The sequence below is a fragment of the Buceros rhinoceros genome, unplaced genomic scaffold (genome assembly GCF_000710305.1).
Source record: "Buceros rhinoceros silvestris isolate BGI_N320 unplaced genomic scaffold, ASM71030v1 scaffold8491, whole genome shotgun sequence".
Lineage (NCBI taxonomy): Eukaryota > Metazoa > Chordata > Aves > Bucerotiformes > Bucerotidae > Buceros > Buceros rhinoceros.
In genome coordinates this window covers 99,629-118,532 of record NW_010392498.1, presented here as the reverse complement: position 1 = coordinate 118,532, position 18,904 = coordinate 99,629, and the positions used below count along the sequence as shown (strand labels likewise).

Genomic DNA, 18,904 nt, shown 5'->3' with positions numbered 1-18,904 from the left:
ACCGAATTTCAGTTTTAAGCGTTACTCAAGTCAGGGGTACTACCAGCAATTAAATTAACCAAATGAGTATCTGATTTTGATGCTTAGCAGCAGGTGCAACCATAGCTATCCCTGTAGCCGCAGTGCACCAAAACCAGCTGATTGTTTAAGTCACGATTGGGGCATAGTCAAAATATGTGTTCCATTTGAATTTTTCTTCCATCTACTCATTTTGCGTACCAGTTACAAATGGCAGAAAAGGGATATCAGTGGATGACACGTTTATTCTAAGTTACCTCTAGAATTCCCAGGGGAGTTTGCTCTGGCATTTATTTAGACACCAAAATAGGGTGATAACTGTTGAGTCTCTGTTACATGGTTTTTTGAGAAAGACCTTGAATCTTGGGACATATAATCTGCTTCTATACTTCGGCTTTGGAGATGTGTTGATTTTTTTTTTTCTCCCTAAAACCAGAGCGTGATGCCTTTGACACACTTTTTGATCACGCACCAGACAAACTCAGCGTAGTAAAAAAGGTAAAAAATAAAATTCAAGTTTTATTTTCTACATTGCTTTTTTTTTTTATGCTTTTGCAAAGGTATCCAGAAAGATATGAAAAATAGCAGAAGAAGATTGTGAAATAGTGAAAAGGGTGTTTATCACCGAAAGATCACTTTTTCAAAGCCAGGTGGTTTCACTGGCTTCAGACAGACTTGTCTCATTCCTCTCGTTTATTGGCCAAAGCTTTTCTAGGTAGCACTGATAGATTCAGTCATAATGATGCAGATTAGAAAAAGCTACTCTGCAAGGTATTCACAGCAGTACAGATTATTCTGACTGGACAGTCATGCATGCTTTTATATCCCAGATGCTGTCGTCCTGCAAGGAGGGGTGGGCTGTAGATTAGATTAGTGGCTGGCGTTGCTGACCCCTTCACTAGGCTCAACAGCAGCCAGTCATGCATGTGTCTTTAGCATCAGTCTACCCAAGAAGCACTCGCTGTTTAGTTTTTAGCTCATTCTTGTACTTAAAATGATCTTCCACAACTGGAAGATGTTTTCCTCAATACCCTGAAATGTGGTTCACCCATAAAGAGGTTTGCTAAATATAAAGCTTTTACAGAAGTTGCTTTTGTCCCAGGGCTCCTCTTAAGACTGACTCGTGTGGTCCTCTGGTCTCTACTTCAAGGCTGAACACCATTGGAAAGCACGCCTGTCCAGACATGTTCTTGATGTGGCTCTGTACTAGGCAGAGTGGAGGGGTAAAGTAGCTGTTGATATCTGCTAGCTCTTGTTAGTTTTAGGGAACGTATAAGGAAGAGACTCCACATTGTTCCATCAGCTAGTTGCAACATGCTGTTACACTACCTATTAGCACAAGTGGTATGCGAAGATCAGCGTTATCCCTTTGCTCTGTTGTGAAACAGATATATGCATTTAAAGTAATGCTTTGAAGGCTCTGGAAGATTCTTTTCAGTCTGAAATATCTTCTAGATGAGTGTTTTTGAAGTGGGTAGAGAATTAAGTCAACTCTATCCACACAATGTTTAACACCCAACTGTGTCCCTTTAGAACGTGTTGTAAGCAGGCCGGCAGATCTCTGTGCCTCAATACAATAGCACGAGTCTGGCTCACAGAAGCAGGATCTTGCAAGTCTGCTTCTTGTGGGAATAGAAATGCCAGACTTGGGTTACATCCTGACTGTAATTTGCTAATTGATATACACATATCACTCCAGGAACAGAGGTGTGTGCAGAACAGTACTGGCATCTCTTGGGAGTCTTAGCTCAGTGCTGCTTGTTGCTCCCAGGCAGCTGATCTCCAAGAACCTGAGGACGTTAGTGTGGACAGTAAATGCACCTGCTGCTTGTTTCATCTTTACAAAGAACCTAGAAAATAACCAATGTCATCACAGCTTTTTCCCCCAATGCTGAAATATACGTTATGTGCTAGGAACAGTAACTAGTAAACTGTATGTAATAGCACCATCTGGTGACTTCTGGCATGTGGTGCCACACAAATGACTAAGCTGTTTGCCGTTCTGTGTACTTGCTTATGCAAAAGCAAATAGCACACATGCGTGTGTGCATTTAAAAAAGTCTTAAAAGGTTACGTTGACCTTTTCACATAGGCACTGACTGTACTGTCTAACATCACTGGTTCTGGTGTTTTCTTTTTTAGTCTCTGATCACCTTTGTGAACAAACACTTGAATAAACTGAATTTGGAAGTAACGGAGTTAGAAACCCAGGTAGGAAGCTTTGTCTTTTTGTACGTAAACTAACTGTGTAAATGGCAAATCTTGGTCCTCACTCCATAAAAGCTTGTTATGGAACTGTTTATCTTTGGCCGTGTCAATGGATGTGATCAGGGCTCTGTCCGGGTCTGTGATGCCCGGAGGTAGAGCAGTGACTCTTTCACGGGCACCCTCTTGCCGTGGGGAAGGAGCTTGCATGCCCTTGTGAGGTTGAGAGCTGTGCTGGTGGTGGCATGTGCCTCCGGTGGGGTCTCCCAGGCCAGACAGGTCTCAGCTGAAGGGTCAGACACAGTGTGTCCACGGGCAGGATGGGCTCACTAGCCTTCGGGCACCATCCTAGGAGAAGGACAACTCTGACCCCAAACCCGGGCAGATGGAGCTCGTTTAGCCCTGTAAGGCTCCATCTCAGAGAAGGACACTCTAACCAAACCTACGACGCGCGGACTTGGCTGTCACCGTCCAAGCTCGCCAGGTCCTGGCAGATGAACCTCAGGTGTAAAGGGTGGAACCAGTTCCGCGCACGCTGCTCCTCACCTAAAAAATCCACCGCGCAGCCCCGAAGGGTGCACTCATCGCTTGCAGTGAGCGTGGGAAAAGCCCTTCCCAGATCTTCGCTCGCGAAGCCAAGCCATGAGGATGGCTGGGTTTCAGGGCAGCTTGTCGCTCGAATTGGAGTGGAGTGCTGCCAAGCAGTTGGTGTAGTTACGGGTGGGTTGTGTCTTTTTTAGCTGTGGGGGTTTGTGATGAAGTGATACAAGCTCTTACTAGTTGGCTGCCCGGGGATCTCAGGAGGAGTGTGGACTGTAGTGTGCCGTTCATCGTAGAGATATCAGTGCTAGCTTTGATCACATCAAAGTGAGACTGGAAGCAATTTTCCCATTGCAGCAAAGGCCTTTATATCCTCCTCTGTACGCTGCTGTCTTGTGAGCACGTGCACTGTGCTTGCTTCTCAGCGGAGTGGATTAATGACTCGGAGCTCCTGTACTGCAGTGGCTTGACTGCTGGTGATACCCGTGTTGGTTTGTTTAAAGCTAGTGGAGGTGTCTGTCAACCACCACAGTCTGCTCTGAGGAGATTTCTGTCTCTAGAGCAGAACCAGGTACTGAATACCCTTGGATACCTTAAGTAAGTGTAAATCTCAGTGTCAGTGGGGTAGTTCTCACTTGACAAATAAAATTAAGCCATTTTCAGGCATGGGTTAGGCTAAGCAGAAGCAGATTTATTTCAAGTTCACCGAACTGTGGAGAGATGGTTAACTTATTGTTCTGACAAAAATATAAGCACGGCATCTAGAAAATTATACCATGAGTATGGGTAAGTGGTTTGATCTTGGCTTAGTTTAATACCAATCATTCACTGCTGTTTTATAGCTTTGCTGAGATAAAGAGGTGACTGAATCTGATCTGTCACAAGAAATTGTTGCTTGATGCCTTGGAAATATGCAACAATTTATTTTTTAAAAAGTTAGAGGATGTGTCATACGCCATATCAGGATCACAAGTGAGAAGGCTGTTAGAAAGACATCACATTACCCCCTTACCCAGTAAGTGGTCATTCTGTCTGGTAGGAATACTGAATAGTATTGCTGAAAGAATTTAGCGTTTGATTTAGTATTTACTGAAACTGTAAACAATATATATTTTGACTTGGAAAAAACCAAATTCTTTTGTGAAGTTAAACTTCCTACCTGTGACAGGGGAGACTTAATTTCAAGTTCTGATTAAGAGATTTGACTGTGCAACACGTGACTTGAGAGGCATTTTGGTTGAAACGACTGTAGGACTGGGAGTATAGGATGTGCAAACATGTTTCCCGGAAGGTATTTTTTTAATAAAAAAATTCATTAAATACTGTAGTGAAGTTGGCAAGATTCTTCAAGCAAGTAAAATGAACTTGAGAAAATGCAAGGACATGTTCTAACTTCGGTCCAGAGTATTAAGTAGCCTAGTAAATAGCAGATGTTTTTTTCAGTCCCTGTCTGTTCAGACCAAATACTCTGAACAACTAAGGAGTACAAATTGTAGACAATTCCGAGGTAAATTGCTTTTCATTTCTTCTGCTTAGAGCTATTTACCCTATGTAAGTAATTTACATAGTCTTTGGCACACGATCTTACATGGGTTAATGCTGTAGCAATAGCTGATGGGCTTCCTTGTTTTGCTCAGGAAATGAGAGTAGCGAAAATAAGGCTACCAGATGTAGGGAGAAATCCTTGTATCTTGTGCTTTTTTCTTCTCTTTAGAGAGCTGACAAGAAAGCAGCTACATCAACAGGCGCTTAAGGAACAACTGGTTTAGCTTGCTAAGCTGCACTGGTGGTTGCGAGGGTGTAGGTGAATCCAGAGAGCAGATGAAAGAAAGCTCTGAGCGCTTGTTAGACTTGCTGTCAGCTCCTTCCTATGCCTGAAAGGAGCAGTCAGCGACTCCTGAAACATCTTACACTTCTGTTCTAGCAAACAACAGTGGTAGAAATGAAAATACATGATTTGGGCCAAGCATTCTTTGAGCTGCTTTTTATGAATGATTATTTGAAAACAGGTGCTTTCAGCTAGCTATGTCATCAGTATTTCTATTTAGTTTGCAGATGGTGTTTACTTGGTTTTGCTTATGGGTCTCCTTGAAGACTATTTTGTTCCACTTCACAACTTCTACTTGACACCTGAAAGTTTTGATCAAAAGGTGAGTAGAAACTCCAGGTTAAAATCTTTTTGCTTTATTACCACGTATTTTCCAATCATTGTGTCCTCTCTCTTTGTGCCAAGTAAATCAGAACCTGGTGTATTCTTCTCTTCAGCTGTAGCAAAGATGCACTAACTGTGGCACTTGATAGTTAACACCACCAAAAGTTGCTTGTGAAATGAGTGGGTAAATTCCCTATCATTAAGGGAGAAAGGTATTCTGTTACTAGCATCGAATGACACGTAAAGCTCAGGAATAGCCAGAATGAATAAATCAGTGCTTTGTACTGTGCAGTACTTGACATCATCAAAGTGATTTATTAAATTGTTGTATGGCTTGGAAGTGTTTATTGTGCGCGGGGATGCCACCTTGTGCTAGACAGCAGAGCTCTCGCCTGGCCTTGCCTAGTATGTACTGTGTAAGTGGGCAAGAAAATTGGAAGGTGAGAGTGTAGAAGCTCTGCTTTAGCTGCATTCTATACACTGGGACTGACATGGAGAATGAGCTTCTTCCAAAGGTCACAGAATGTCAGCCCTCAAAACTGCCCCCTCATCTCGCTTGTATCAGTTGCCTAATACCCATTAGTTATTTTTCTGTAGTTTACTTAATGTTCCTACAAGCCAAGCAAATAAATATCTTCACTTGATATGTAGATGAGATGCTGTAGCAGAAGAGGTGGTACTTGGGCCATGATCTTTGGTTGATATGGGGTTACAAACTATAGCTGATCTAAAGCTAAGATGGATTCCTTGATCCTGCCAGGGATTTTGCATGCAAAAAATTGTCTGTCAATTGAAGTCAGTTTGTGAGCACAGACATCTGGTTCTGTGACTGACTTTTGAGAGAATGTGCTAGCTTGTCTTTTTTGCTGTTTCTTCCTGTTTGGTAAGGAGTGAATGACCTGCTGCCTAACAGTGTCTCAGACAAAACAAACTTTGAGGAAGAAGAGTGGATTCTTTGCAGTCTTAGCTTGTCTTACTCATAATCTGGGCATTAGAGATGGGTGGAGATGAAATAACTTTCTTGCTCATAGCCCCACACTTGCTCCCTTGTCCTCTGTCTTCCTTGTGTTAATGATGAGAATAGTGCTTAACGCGTATTTTATTGCCATAACCAAAAGTTTGCCTCTTCTGCAGTTCTTCCTGGACACGCACCACATCCATTTATATTTGGTGCCTGGTATCAAAATACTCTGAGCCTAGTTGTGCTGGAGTAATGCATCTGTCTCCTGCTTTTTATTCTGCCAGGTTCTGCAGTGGAGAGGATGCAAGTGTTGTGTTGACTGAGCTGGAGCAGGAGTTGGCTAGGTCAGGAGTTGAAACGCTGGCTTAAAGTTAAAAGATTGAATGCTTTGTAAGGCAAGGGCTGTTTAAAGTGGTGGGTTTTTCATAAGTACTTTAGAGCAGATTGTTGCTACTTCATCACCGATAGAATAACCCAGCTTTGCCTGGGTGGATCATATCAGCATTGCAAGAGGAAATTGAGTTGCACCAAATGAGCACCGTCACAGACCGAGGCTAACCTGCTGTGCCTGCTGGTTTTATAGGTTATACAGGGTTTGTTGACTTCCTCAGGAGGTGACTAGCTGCTACGTGGGCTTAAAGGGTTCTCTGTAGACAGGAGATTGGGCTCTGGTAAGAGGGGCTTCTTCACGTGTTACGTTTGTGAATAAGATGGGATTTAGTTAATTTTGAATGTTGTACACTGCACATGAATCTGGTAGAGCGGTGGAAAATAGTTATTAAGTCTTATACAAGGTCTCCTTTATAGCTTTCTCTAGTTTGGGGGTTTTTTTAATCCTAGTTTCTTGGATTTTCATCCTTGTAGAAATGCAGGATGCTGATTTGTAGCCAGCACCTGTTCAGTTACGATTTTGATAAATTCATGAAGATTATCCAATATTCCTGAAGTAACGTGGTTTTGTGTAGAGAGTGTGCCTTGAGGAAAGGGGATTTGTAAATCAAAGGAGAGGTAGAGTCTATGTTTTTGGGAAAGGAAAAAATATTTTCATCTTGAAGGGGAATGGTTTTGTCACAATGAATGAGGAGGAACTGGAGCAGGTAAAAATATATTAATAAAGGTCCTGAGCAATAAGCACCAGTGAAAGTGGCCTTTCTTCCTTGTTGTAGGGGAGCTCTGCATGCGTAACTCGATGATTTTCAAGATGAGTAGCTTTAGTTAATTCTCTCCCCCTTGCTATGGTGTCTCCTTAACTGTCATTTGCAGTAATAACAATTCATAGAATCCATAATCCAGGTTACCTTCTTGAAATTTCTGTAAGGGTGGATGAGAAAGTTGCTGTGCAGATCTCTTTAAACCGTAATGTTTGCTCCTCAAAGGAGAGATGAAGACACCTATTTGCTGGCATTTTTCCTTCCTGTCCATTTTCTTTCCTCTGACTTTATGTTCATCTGTGATCCTTGGTGGCTTGTTCAGGAAGCTCTTTCTGTACAGTTGTGCCTGGCTTGTTTTGCGAGTTCACTGCATAGTCTTTCTAGGAACTACCACCACTAGGCATTTCTTGAAGCATCTGCTTCATTAGAGAACTTACTTTGACTTTTATCTGTTTTCAAGTAGAGGAAGCCAAATCACTAAGAGACTAAGGGATCAACACGACTAAGGTCGTGCAACAAGCAGCTTGGCTCCTCGATGATGTGGTGTTGATGTCACTTGATATGCAGCTGATAATAATGCCGAAAAGACTGATACTGTTTGAAAATAATTCCATATAGTGTCCTTACTTCTTCTTCCTTGCACACCCATATGTATTTTCCCATCTCGTTTCCATTGTGTTACTTCTGTTACATTCATTGTTCCCTGGATAGCGAGTGATCCCTTGCATGTAGTTGGAAATGTTGATCTTGGGTACAGGCGGGAACAAAATGAAGCTCTATTGTAGTTGTTACTGGGAGCTCTCTGGCCTCTGCCATAGAGACTGAGGTTGGCACATAATATTGATTCACTTTTTTACACTTGAAATTTGGAAATCTTCAATAATTTACTTTGTATCAGAAAGTGAGTATTTGCCCTATAGAGAGCAGCTTTCATTTCTTAGTCTCTCAAGTACTTTCTGCCATGCTTAAACGTGTAGATGTTTAATATTGATTTAAATAGAATTAAAATTCTCTACATCAAGTAAAGAGAGAATGAAGCATTTATAAATTGGTGAAAGGTTTTTATTTCTTATAGAACTTTGAGATTCTGAACACTTTACCTCTTTCAGGTCCATAATGTTTCCTTTGCTTTTGAGCTGATGCAGGATGGAGGGCTGAAGAAACCGAAAGCTCGCCCTGAAGGTATGGACGTGCTAGGTGGCTTTAAACTGTGTGTAAAGACATAATAACAGGTGCATTTCAAGTGTTAACTCCATTTGAAGACAGTAGCAGTAGTACCACAAAGTGGAGCTGTAAATGTGCTCCTTGTCACTTTCCAAAGGATTCATGGTGTGTGTCTTGCATATATCCTTACGTGTGCTTCTTGTCTGGAATAGATTCACTGAGGTATTCAAGCCTAGCTGTAGCGAATGATCCAAAAGCTGTTCAGCGCTGTATTATAGATTTGGCTGGAATTTTTAATAACAATCCAAGCAGAAAGCTTTTCATGGACTAATATTAATAACTCTTACAGTTAGTGCTAGTTTGGACACTTGTGATCAGATTCCAGTGACAGAAAACTGAAAGGCTTTTGGTTTTTTTAGGACTGGTAGCAAACTCTCTTCTTTTATGTGGACTTGGGAGTCGGAATTGAAAACTGTAAAAGCTGAGGTTTTCCTTTAAAGCCTCTAAACCTTGAAATTAATGAGGTCTGCATTGTTGCTTGCTCTGGGGATAAAAAGAGGAATTAAAACTTTATGACTGCTAAATGAGAAATTTTCATTCCATGTGTTACAAACTACATATGTGTTAGAGACTTCTGCAGAACAGAAAAATGAGGAGCCCCCAAGAAATGTTCAGTTTGACTTAAAATGAGACAAAGTGGTGATAGTAAATAGATTAATAAATGGTGGATCTTGTTATATTAGGTGGAAAAAGGCAAAAGACTATTAAATGTGTATGTATCCTGTCAGCACTGTTCTCTTAAATTTGAGGATGAAAAGTGCTGCTGAAGAATTCAGTGAAACAAGATGCTAACTTGAGAGAGTAAAGGAGAGTTCTGAGTATTGAAGCTGAGTCGGTGGGTAAATGAGAAGGAAACTGCAGAAATACGAATGCACAATCAGTCAGGAATGGCAGGGTTTTTTAGCAGAAGAGTTAAAGGAAATTGCAGGAGGAGATCAGGTAAGCTAGATAAGCCTGTTTTGTGAGAGAGAAAATGTTAAAAGCCTACGAGACCTCTAGTTGAAAGCTTGTCAATTTTTTTGTTTTGTTTTCGTTGGTTGATCTGACAGAGGAGATTCCCTGCTCATAAGGCTGTCTTACATCCTTAAACTAACACGAGTGGCAGAACACTATAGCAGATCTTCTGTTTGCTCAGACAGTGATCTCTATCTTTCTGTAGATCCAGTAAGCAGCAGAATATGTTTAAGTGTTTTACTGACTGAAAATGTAATTATTAGTAGAAGTCAGAGAGCCAAATTACCTCACAGAACATTCCTTCCTGCTTCTTGCTGCAGCAGGAAGTACAGTCTCTTGTGTGTGTTCCTTCCCCTTCTGTGTGTGGCAGCAGCAGTAGTTCACAGCTGCTGCAGAGTGTGCTCGTGTGGTGTTTGTGTGGCTGGAATTGCCTGTAAAACTGACGGCTGCTCTTGAAAAGCTGTTCATGTGGAGAGGACAGTAGCAGCTTTGGCTTTGCTTGTCACCGTAGTTTCAAAGAAAAAGTTTGAGAGGTAACTGAAAATACCATATGAAGTGGGGGGTTAGTGGGGTGGGAGGGAATGGTGGAGAAGTCCTGGCGATGGTTCTTCAAAAGAGGCCGTAGGTGTTTTCCCTGGACCTCACATTAACTGTAGTTTGTTAACTATTTGCTGTTTTCCTAGTTCTTTGGATGATTGTTTTAGGTACCTATTCTTCCTTACTTCTTCTTCCGTATATATTTTATACTGTGTATTTTTTTCCTTCTAGCTCCTCCTTTCTTACATATTATATCCAACATTTCTTTCCACTTCTTCAGCCTTCTCTGTGCTGTGCCTCCTTCCATAGTCATTGGGTTACATCTCTGTGGTATTTCCTGGCATTTTATTATAGTAATAGTGTAGTAGCCTCTTTCACGGGCACCCTCTTGCCGTGGGGAAGGAGCTTGCGTGCCCTTGTGAGGTTGAGAGCTGTGCTGGTGGTGGCATGTGCCTCTGGTGGGGTCTCCCAGGCCAGACAGGTCTCAGCTGAAGGGTCAGACACAGTGTGTCCACGGGCAGGATGGGCTCACTAGCCTTCGGGCACCATCCTAGGAGAAGGACAACTCTGACCCCAAACCCGGGCAGATGGAGCTCGTTTAGCCCTGTAAGGCTCCATCTAAGAGAAGGACACTCTAACCAAACCTGCGACGCGAGGACTTGGCTGTCACCGTCCAAGCTCGCCAGGCCCTGGCAGATGAACCTCAGGTGTAAAGGGTGGAGCCAGTTCCGCGCACGCTGCGCCTCACCTAAAAAATCCACTGTGCAGCCCCGAAGGGTGCACTCATCGCTTGCAGTGAGCGTGGGAAAAGCCCTTCCCAGATCTTCGCTCGCGAAGCCAAGCCGTGAGGATGAGTGTAGTAGCAGATGCTAGCAGAAAAGCTTTTTGTTGAGAACTGTTCCAGACATGTTCCCTGGCCTAGCATGGGAAGGAATATTAGATAACAGAAAGCTTTGAGTCTGCAAAGAGAATTCAGGCTTTGTTTATGTGTGGACTGTAACATTGCAGAGTTGTGGATATGTGAGATTCAGTATCTGATATGAAGCGTGTGGCTGTTTGTTTGCTGTTTCTGTGGCCAGTGAAGACATTGGTAGTTTTTTCCCAAAGCCTTTGTCCCAGCTCTCAGATGAGTAGACTTTCTCTATAACCAGTTTTTAGATGAGGAAGGGAATCTTTCTTCTGTTTCCCAGAGAAGATAGCTGTGACTGAATTGATGTCAAGCTATTTTGAAGTGCATCATATGGAACATCAAAAAATCTCGATGGGGAGATCAGAACTTTGTGGGGTCTTTTGTTGCTGATACCACCAGCTCAGAAATGTGCGAACTTTTGTTCCTTTGAGGACAAACGAGGATGAACAAAAAGCAAATGAAGGATTTTTTCTTTTTTCCCACAGATGTTGTCAACTTGGATCTGAAGTCTACCCTCAGGGTTCTATACAATCTGTTCACAAAGTACAAGAATGTTGAATGATCCCGGAAGCTGCTGAGGTTCTCATTCTTCCAACCTCCTTAGGCGGAAATTACAATAAACACACCCTCTGCATGCTCTCATTGTGCCTTATGCTACTTCATGCATTCTTTCTACAGCTGAAGTGGTCTGTCTGTAGCTGTTTGTATGACAATCCCTCTGAAAATAACGCATGTGTGTTCTCTAGATCATTTGAAGATGTGTAGATATTTCACACTTTTACTAAAAGATACTGTTGGGTATGTTGTTTTTTATGATCAACAAATGTTCTTTTGATAAAGGAAATACACCACTAACTCCTCTAATAAGCAGGGAAAACATGAGACCTTCCTCATGGCTGGAGACTCTTTGGTTCTACGGTAGACTTTCTTTTGCATACTCCTTAGTTGCAACCAGCATTTGATGATTTTTCCAGGCTTAAGTGTTAGCAATAGGAAATCAGCGTTAGAATTTATTTAGAAGCTGAGCCTTTTCTGTTAAATAAGCTTTTGTATGTTCTGTTGGGTGGGTGAGGCTAAGGGCAGTTACAGGCACTATCTGAAGCTAATGGCAAAAGCTTCGGTTTGTGTTAACCTCATGCTACTCAGTGTTTTTTCCATACAGTGTTTACACAGAATAAGTCTTGCAATGGGATGATTACCTAACATTTTGATGTCTATTTTTTATTTCATCTCCCTTCTAGGAGAGATTTGGTTGCTAGAGCCACTGCCATCTGTTAAGCACGCAGCTTCGGTCAGGTCAGTCAGGAGCTGGTCTAATAGTCACAAGCTGGTTTAATGCGTTTTGCCCTGGTCCTTTCTGAAACAAATACGAAGAGTAATGAGCTTTGCAGTTTAAAGGCTGACTCTCTGTTTCACATAGCTGAGTTAAAGGGTCAGATTCATTCCTGTTGGAGTTGTTGGCAGCTGTATGGTTCTGAGGGTCAGGCTTTTACAAACAGAGTCTTACGTAATTTCTTTCCTAAAGAGTAAAGGTGAATTCCTCTGTAAATACAAGCTTGCCTGCACTTATGGACTGCACGGGGCTATGCAAGACGTGGTATTCATAGTGCACACCAATGGTTAGCACTAATGCAGCTCTTCAGTGATCAATTATGGTGCAAACTGATTTTATCGAGTTGCCCTGTGCCATCCCAAGAAATACTCTGCTAGGCTTTGGCCTAGTCCTGTACTCTTTTAACTTGTTATGGGTAGTAGTGGGAACTTGTTCTTTAAAAAGGATTGCTAGATTTGTTCGGTAGACTCTGGCTACCTCCTAATACTTCACAGGTTTCATCTGTAGAGCTGTTCCTGGCTGGTAATGCGCTAGGTGCAGCAGTGTGTGCAAGGACGCTGTGCTGGAACATGAGCCATCTGAGTAGATTTTTGAGGTGAGTTGTGCAAAGGAAATGGGTTTATAATTTCCAGAGTTAATTATTTGTGGAATATGCATCTAGTAGCACTCCTTTCCTCGGAGTGCATAGGGGACAGATTTGACTGCTGGTTTTATGTATCACAGCAGTAACTTTTCTTTTACGGGCAACCATGATTTTGTGTGAAACATTAGGCAGAGTGCCCCACAGAGGAAGCGGGTATCGTTGCTCTGCTCCATGGGCTTACTTGAGTCCTGTTGTGAGTAGGCATCTTTCCCTAAAAATGGATTTATTACCCACGCATTATTTACCCTTCAAGAGGAGATGGATGTTCAAGAGGAGATGTGCTATCTGAACGGTGTAATTTTACAGTTGGGATTTTCTCCTTCCAGTTTTTAATCTCAAAATGGGCTTCTGCTTCTTTGTTTCATATTTCTGGGTTCTGAGTTCTAGTATTTGAATTATTTGGGTCACCTTCCCTCACACCTCCAAAACAAAGACGTAAGGAAGATGCCTTTTCTTTCTATGAGAAATTCAGATCTCATCTACTCTATAAGGTTCTGTGGGGAGTCGTTGCTTGCCTGTACTTTAGGAGGGAGCTGACCTCTCACTGTTGATGCAGAGCCTAAAACAATTGGCCTTTAATTTCAGATGGGGCCGCTAGACTCTGCCATCGTGCTGGCAGCATTACAGAGGAGACAGGCAGAGGCACTAAGGCCTCGTGGGTCAGCTCCCCTGGCAAGTTAATGAAATCGGTCTAATTTCTGTGCTGTAAAATAGGAATATCATGAGGCTGGAAGATGATTGAAGCGAAAGGTCACTCAGACTTTTAGTTTAATGCAGTGTTTTTTGTGGGAAACAAATCTGTTAAAGAGCTGTCATGCCACCCAGTTCCCTTCAGGCGATGTGGAAGTGGCAGTGCTGTTTATATTCTCTTTGTTGCTGGGAAAGACCTCTAGAGAATTTAGGTTTTGAAATTACAAACAATATTAATATCAAAAGCAAACAAAAAGTTACAAGAAGAGATTGGTAAGAGCAGTTTGGCTTTTGGAGGGGGGATGTCTGGTTCTGAGATGGGATAATACAGTTGGCATTGACTGAGAGCAGGTTCGAACATACCACCAAATTTTAAAAGAGTCTCTGTTTCGTTAAATTATGTATTTCTGGTCACTCTACAGAAACCCAAGTCCCTCCTCAGCCCGAGGCATAGGTCTCTTAGCATTCCTTACTGGCAGTTAAGACCGCAGGTGTGAAGCCCTGAACAGTTTGGGGACAGGTGTCATACCCTGTTCTGTTATGTTTTGAAGTCTGTCGGTAAATGTTGCACAGCGAAAAGGCATTTTTGGTTCCTTGGCTCCTTGCTGTCTAGCCAGGTCACTCTTCCTGTAGACACTGGATTTATTGTTAACTGGATTGGAAGCAGAGTGGCTTTAACTGAACTGGAGCTTCAGCCCAATCAGTCCAGTTTCCAGGAAGAGCAATGTAGGTAAAGCTTCTCCAAACACCTGCTTTTCTCATGTCTTTCTGTTCCATATGCGTGATGCTTTGTTCTTTTCCTCTCAAAAAGATAAGGCAGTGTTAAAAATGTAATTCATGAACTCTTGGTCTTACTGGCCATTTTAGATATGTTCCTTGGGTGCCAGTGGGGGAGATCTAAATCCTGTTGAGTTCATCTGGAATACTGAATGCTCTGCAGCATTAAAGCTCTCACATTTGTAAGTACTTAGTGAATGCCCGTCTTTTCCAGTCCATTCAACTTGCCTTTTAAGTGCATCTGCTTGATATACTCCATTCCAGTGAACTATATTACCACGGAAGAAACCCAGATAACTCTTCAGCTGCATCCCATTTTTCAAGACAAAAAAACAACAGTGGCAGAGTTTTTAAAATCCATTTAACCTTATAGGATTTCTTATGCCTCTTCCCTGCATCTCAGTGCTTTCAGTATTAATCTGTTTTTTAAGAATCTTTTCTACTTTTTTTAACAGTGTTAACTCTGGATTTCTACCTACTAAAAGCCAACCTTGCAGATAAAATTCTGTACTAGTCATATGCTGGACATATCCAGCTTTGTTACAACAGTTTTGTACTGTAAGCAAGTTACAATGCAATGCTATGTTTGCTAAAAATCACGGCAAGAGTGTTATGCATGGTTTATGACAGTTGTACTATTTATTCAAATAAATAAATAATGATCACTTGGTTTTCGAAGTCTTTTTTTTTTCCTCTAAATGGACAAGTCTGTGGGAAGAACTTCTGAAACGTCAGCTGTCTTCTTTAACAAGGCTCCAAGGTATGTATGATGATCTGTGCAGGCCTAGCAAAGCAGCAGTCTCAGGTTTCTGGCCCTGGTACAGGTGACGAGATTGTATGGGCAGACACGAATATTTATTTTAATTAATACTGCGCAGCTACTGGACCTGATCAGGTTCACCTTTTTCCTTCCACAAGAGGAAAGTAACTGAATTACACTCTCTGAAACTGTTAGAAGCTTTGGGGCCCAGTTCTTCTAGAGCAGCACAGGAGGGCAGCATGGCACGCTGAAGTCAGTCCCGTACGTGTCTACAGAGCGCTTGGGAAGCCAGAAGCCCGTCTGGAGTGACATTGAAATGTCAGTGTGCTTCCCTTTGCTCCGGTACGGAGAGAGGGTAAAGTGGCTCTCCCATAAGTCAAGGCTGTGTAGAGAAGCAGGACGATGCGTTATCAGAACTTGTTGTTGGTGGGAGTGCTGTTGATTCCTGGAATTGTTCTTCGGTGGCTATTTTTATGTGAGGGCCGGGTGTGTGTGTGCGGGGGGTGGGGTGGGGTGTGAATGAGGTGTGCTTTGGGAATGTACAGAAAGACGAGTGCAATGCCGATACAGAATTTACTAGTGCTGTTCTACAGAAGATTGGGTACTTCATGCACTGATGGCAACATCAGTTTTTGGAGGAAAAAGGATGCTGTCCATCACATGTGTTTCATGCTTCTTCTTTTGGCACTGACGCACCGTGTTGTGGACGAGGCTCTTAAGAAAGAAGTCCTTTGAGTTGACAGATGAAGTAGGGAGAGACCTAGTAATTGCAGATGGATCTCCCAGCGTTTAATTTTTCCTGCTTGCTCTGCCTAGTGATACGAAACCGGATTCGTCCAAAGTTCCCAATCACATCTTCAGCTGTACCTTCCTTTTGTTTCTTACTTACTTAGTTTTTAGGCTGTGGCATGCACTTCTGCATAAGTAAGAAGCTACTCCTGAGCTGTGCTAATTTGATATATTGTTGTGCTTGTTATCTGCTTAGAAAATACAGTTAAGTTTGCCCTTTGAATAGGATTTTGGGTTAAGTTATGTTACTAAGAATTCATGGCAGCTGGAAATCTGTTTTCAACCTTTATCCCATTTAACTCATGCTGAACTACCCGTTCCTGTCCATGGTGTGGAGCTAAGCACAGGAGTCAGTCCCTTAACAGTGTTAAACCAGACCAGCTTAGTTAGGGTGGCTGTCTACTGTCTCATTTGAGGATTTCGTGGAGGACTGCAGAGCTGCTCTTGCTTTCTGGATGAGTTCATGAGCGCGCCTGGTAAGTGAAGGAAATGTCCAGGGAAAGTGGTTGCTGTAGGGAGCTTTTCCTCCCTCTTTAATTGATGGAAAAGGAAGGAAGAGCAGCTGCACTGTCCAATGAAGATGGCTCTTGTCTCAGATGAGCATTTTGGGCTCTGCTGTGGCTGACTAGTTCTGTAAGGAGAAATGAGTTAATCTTCTTCTGCCTTGATTTCTCCTTCTACCTTCTGATGTGCTTTATAAAATGCTCAAAGGACTATAAATAAAAGGCATAATGTAGCATGATGATTTTGTCTGTTGGCTGTTTCACTATTATATGCAAAGAAAAAGTGCACGGTGAGTTGCCCCAGAGGCAGTCCAGCAAACAGTCATGCCATGCAGTACCATGGAAAAATGGTCATGTCTTTCTACTACTTTCTGGCATTTTGGGAGTTGCGGGGTTGCGTGTTTCCTGCGTTTGTATTTCTGTTTATTTTAGCCTCCAGCAGGGACCAAGCACATAGAAAATTAAGTTCCGGATATGTCTGTGGTTTCGTTTTTAGCAGTAGTCGGTAGTTCACTGCACAACTTCCCTCTTGTGCATTCTGCATGCTTTGCTCAGCGCCGCAGGGGAGGCTGCAGCTTCAGTGCAGGACGCTCCGAGACTGGAGGCCAGTCTCCTCTCCCCATAAGTTTCATCACGCCTGCTGGGAAAAGATCTTGGACTAGCTTGTGGAGAATTACAGAAGGAGAGAATAGTAAGTTTGGGAAAAGAGACTCTTTTGGGTGCTTTTTAAATTTTTTGGTTTTAACTGTAGGACTTTCTGTGTCCACGTGTGGATTGTTCTTGCTAAAACGACATCTTTTCTGATGCTGATGATCAGATACGGCTCTTGAAAGGTCTGGTGCTAAAGAAGGAAGTAAAATTAAGTTTTAAACTGGGCACACAGGCATATTCTCTCTCTTTTTTTTCTTATTTATTTTTTAATTCTGGTTTTCTGAAGGCAGAAATATAACTATTAAGATTCCCACTTGGTTTTTATTCCCTTCTTTGTGTGATCTATTTAGACAACTTTTCCTAGGACACGTGTTTGAGCTAATGCAGAGAAGGGCTTTTGTCTTTTCCAACTGGAAATAAAGCAGTTGAAGCAGCTGGGTAACACTGGTAAGTGCCTTGTGTATATTCTGCTGCTAGTTTGTGTGCCACAGACCTCTGGTAACTCATCAATGCTTTATATTGTAAGTCAGGGCTATCTGGGAGCCAGGTCTGGGTGAAGACTCGTGAAGGAAGAGTGAGCTGAGCTGACCCACTTAGAGAAGTAGTTGTTTTATTGGTAGTTGCAGCATTCCAACATTGTGCAATAGTCTAACTCTTGGCCTGAGAAAAATTCACTTGTTGGCTGGTGACAGAGGAGAAATAAAACACCCCTTGATATAAAATGGAGGCCTGTAATATCAGTGATGTCTCAGAGAATGAAGGATCAAATGACATTTCATTTGAATAGTCAATAATTAAACCTCGGTTTTGTTTTAAAATGTCATAATGGAATGCCTCTACAATCAGTATTCAGGCATTTGCCACCTACAAAGATCTGTTCTCCAAGAACTGGTAAGTAATGCCTGCAGCAGGGTAGAGGCTGGAAGAACCAGCATGTCAGTCACAGCTTTGAGTAGCAGATTTGAATGGTGGACTGCAGAGACTGGTTGCATCCAGCATGGAAACTTGCATGCAAGAACAAAATCTTCTATCCCTTCCTATTTCTCATTAAGCTGACCCCAAGAAGGAGTCCCAACCCAGTCACGTTCCATTTTACGTTGTTTCTGCAGTATGTTTTTGTTTGAAAGGCTGCTGTCTAGGATCAAGCCTCACAGAAATGAAATTTGTCACATGAAGGACTGCTCATGAATGCTAATTATTAGCAACAAGCAATGAATCTATTAACTGCTGGGAAACTGCAGTTCTCAGGCTCTGAACTGGCTGTGGGAAATCAGTGTAGGTAAATACGAAGTTAAAGACACAGGGGAAAAAATATTACCACCTCTCCAGGTAAATGATGGGCTCTGAGTGGAGTGTTGCTATTTGGGAAGAAGGTTTCAGGGATGTATTAGATAGTTCCATTCAAGTGTCAGCTTGGCGCTTAACAGCGATCAAAAAAGCAAACAGTGTTAGGACTGAGGAGGAGAGGAATGGAGAGCGATGCAGTGGACAGTGAGAGGCTGCAGAGCAATCTCCCTAAATCTGTGCGGGTCTGGTTCCCAGAGCTTCAAAAAAGGCTGCGATGGTGTTGGGGAGAGTTTGGAAAGGGGCAACCAGGATGATCAAAGGTACTACAGAGTACTTCCCCTGTGAAGGGCAACTAAGATGTAGGCTGTGCTTCCTGAGTTTCAGGAAGAGATGACTGTTGAGGGTGTAGGTTAGTAGTACGGTAGTAACATGGAGTAGTTACACAGCAGCGTGAAGAATGTGGATCAGTTGGTCTTTACACTGTGCGCGGTGAGGAACTTAAGGGGCAGCTGGCAGGTGGCAGGTCAGAGCAAGCAACAGGAGGTGGTGCTTCGTGCAAGGTGAAGACCCGCTGTTCAGCTCCGCACTGCAGAATGGTGGGAGATACACCTCTTCAAGGGGCGAATGGGGAGTTCATGGGAAGTAAATGTGTCGACAGCTTCTAAGTATCAGGGGCCCAGTTTTGGTTTAGGAAGGCTGAGCTGCAAGCTGTTGAAGTGTTTTAGGGAAGACTCTGTATATGCTTGCTCTGTTTTATGCTCTTCTTTCCCCCCCCCCCCCCCCCCCCCACCTTCTGCTTTGGGGGGCTGTAGAGGCTTG

The 18,904-nt window shown here is 42.7% G+C and overlaps 1 protein-coding gene across 3 annotated transcripts in view; it reads left to right on the top strand.

Annotated features, from left to right (window-relative positions):
• The window catches only part of PARVB (parvin, beta), a 38,935-nt gene extending 27,353 nt beyond the window's left edge, over window positions 1–11,582 (top strand). For 2 of the 3 annotated variants that reach the window (XM_010144499.1, XM_010144497.1), the window contains exons 9-13: window positions 455–516; window positions 2,161–2,229; window positions 4,812–4,913; window positions 8,137–8,209; window positions 11,138–11,582. In XM_010144499.1, coding sequence (XP_010142801.1) covers window positions 455–516; window positions 2,161–2,229; window positions 4,812–4,913; window positions 8,137–8,209; window positions 11,138–11,214 — 383 coding nt within the window. In that variant the 3' untranslated portion in view covers window positions 11,215–11,582. The remainder of the gene's footprint in view (window positions 1–454; window positions 517–2,160; window positions 2,230–4,811; window positions 4,914–8,136; window positions 8,210–11,137) is intronic. The other variant, XM_010144498.1, reaches the window with a different exon arrangement.
• The last annotated feature ends 7,322 nt before the right edge of the window (window positions 11,583–18,904 follow it).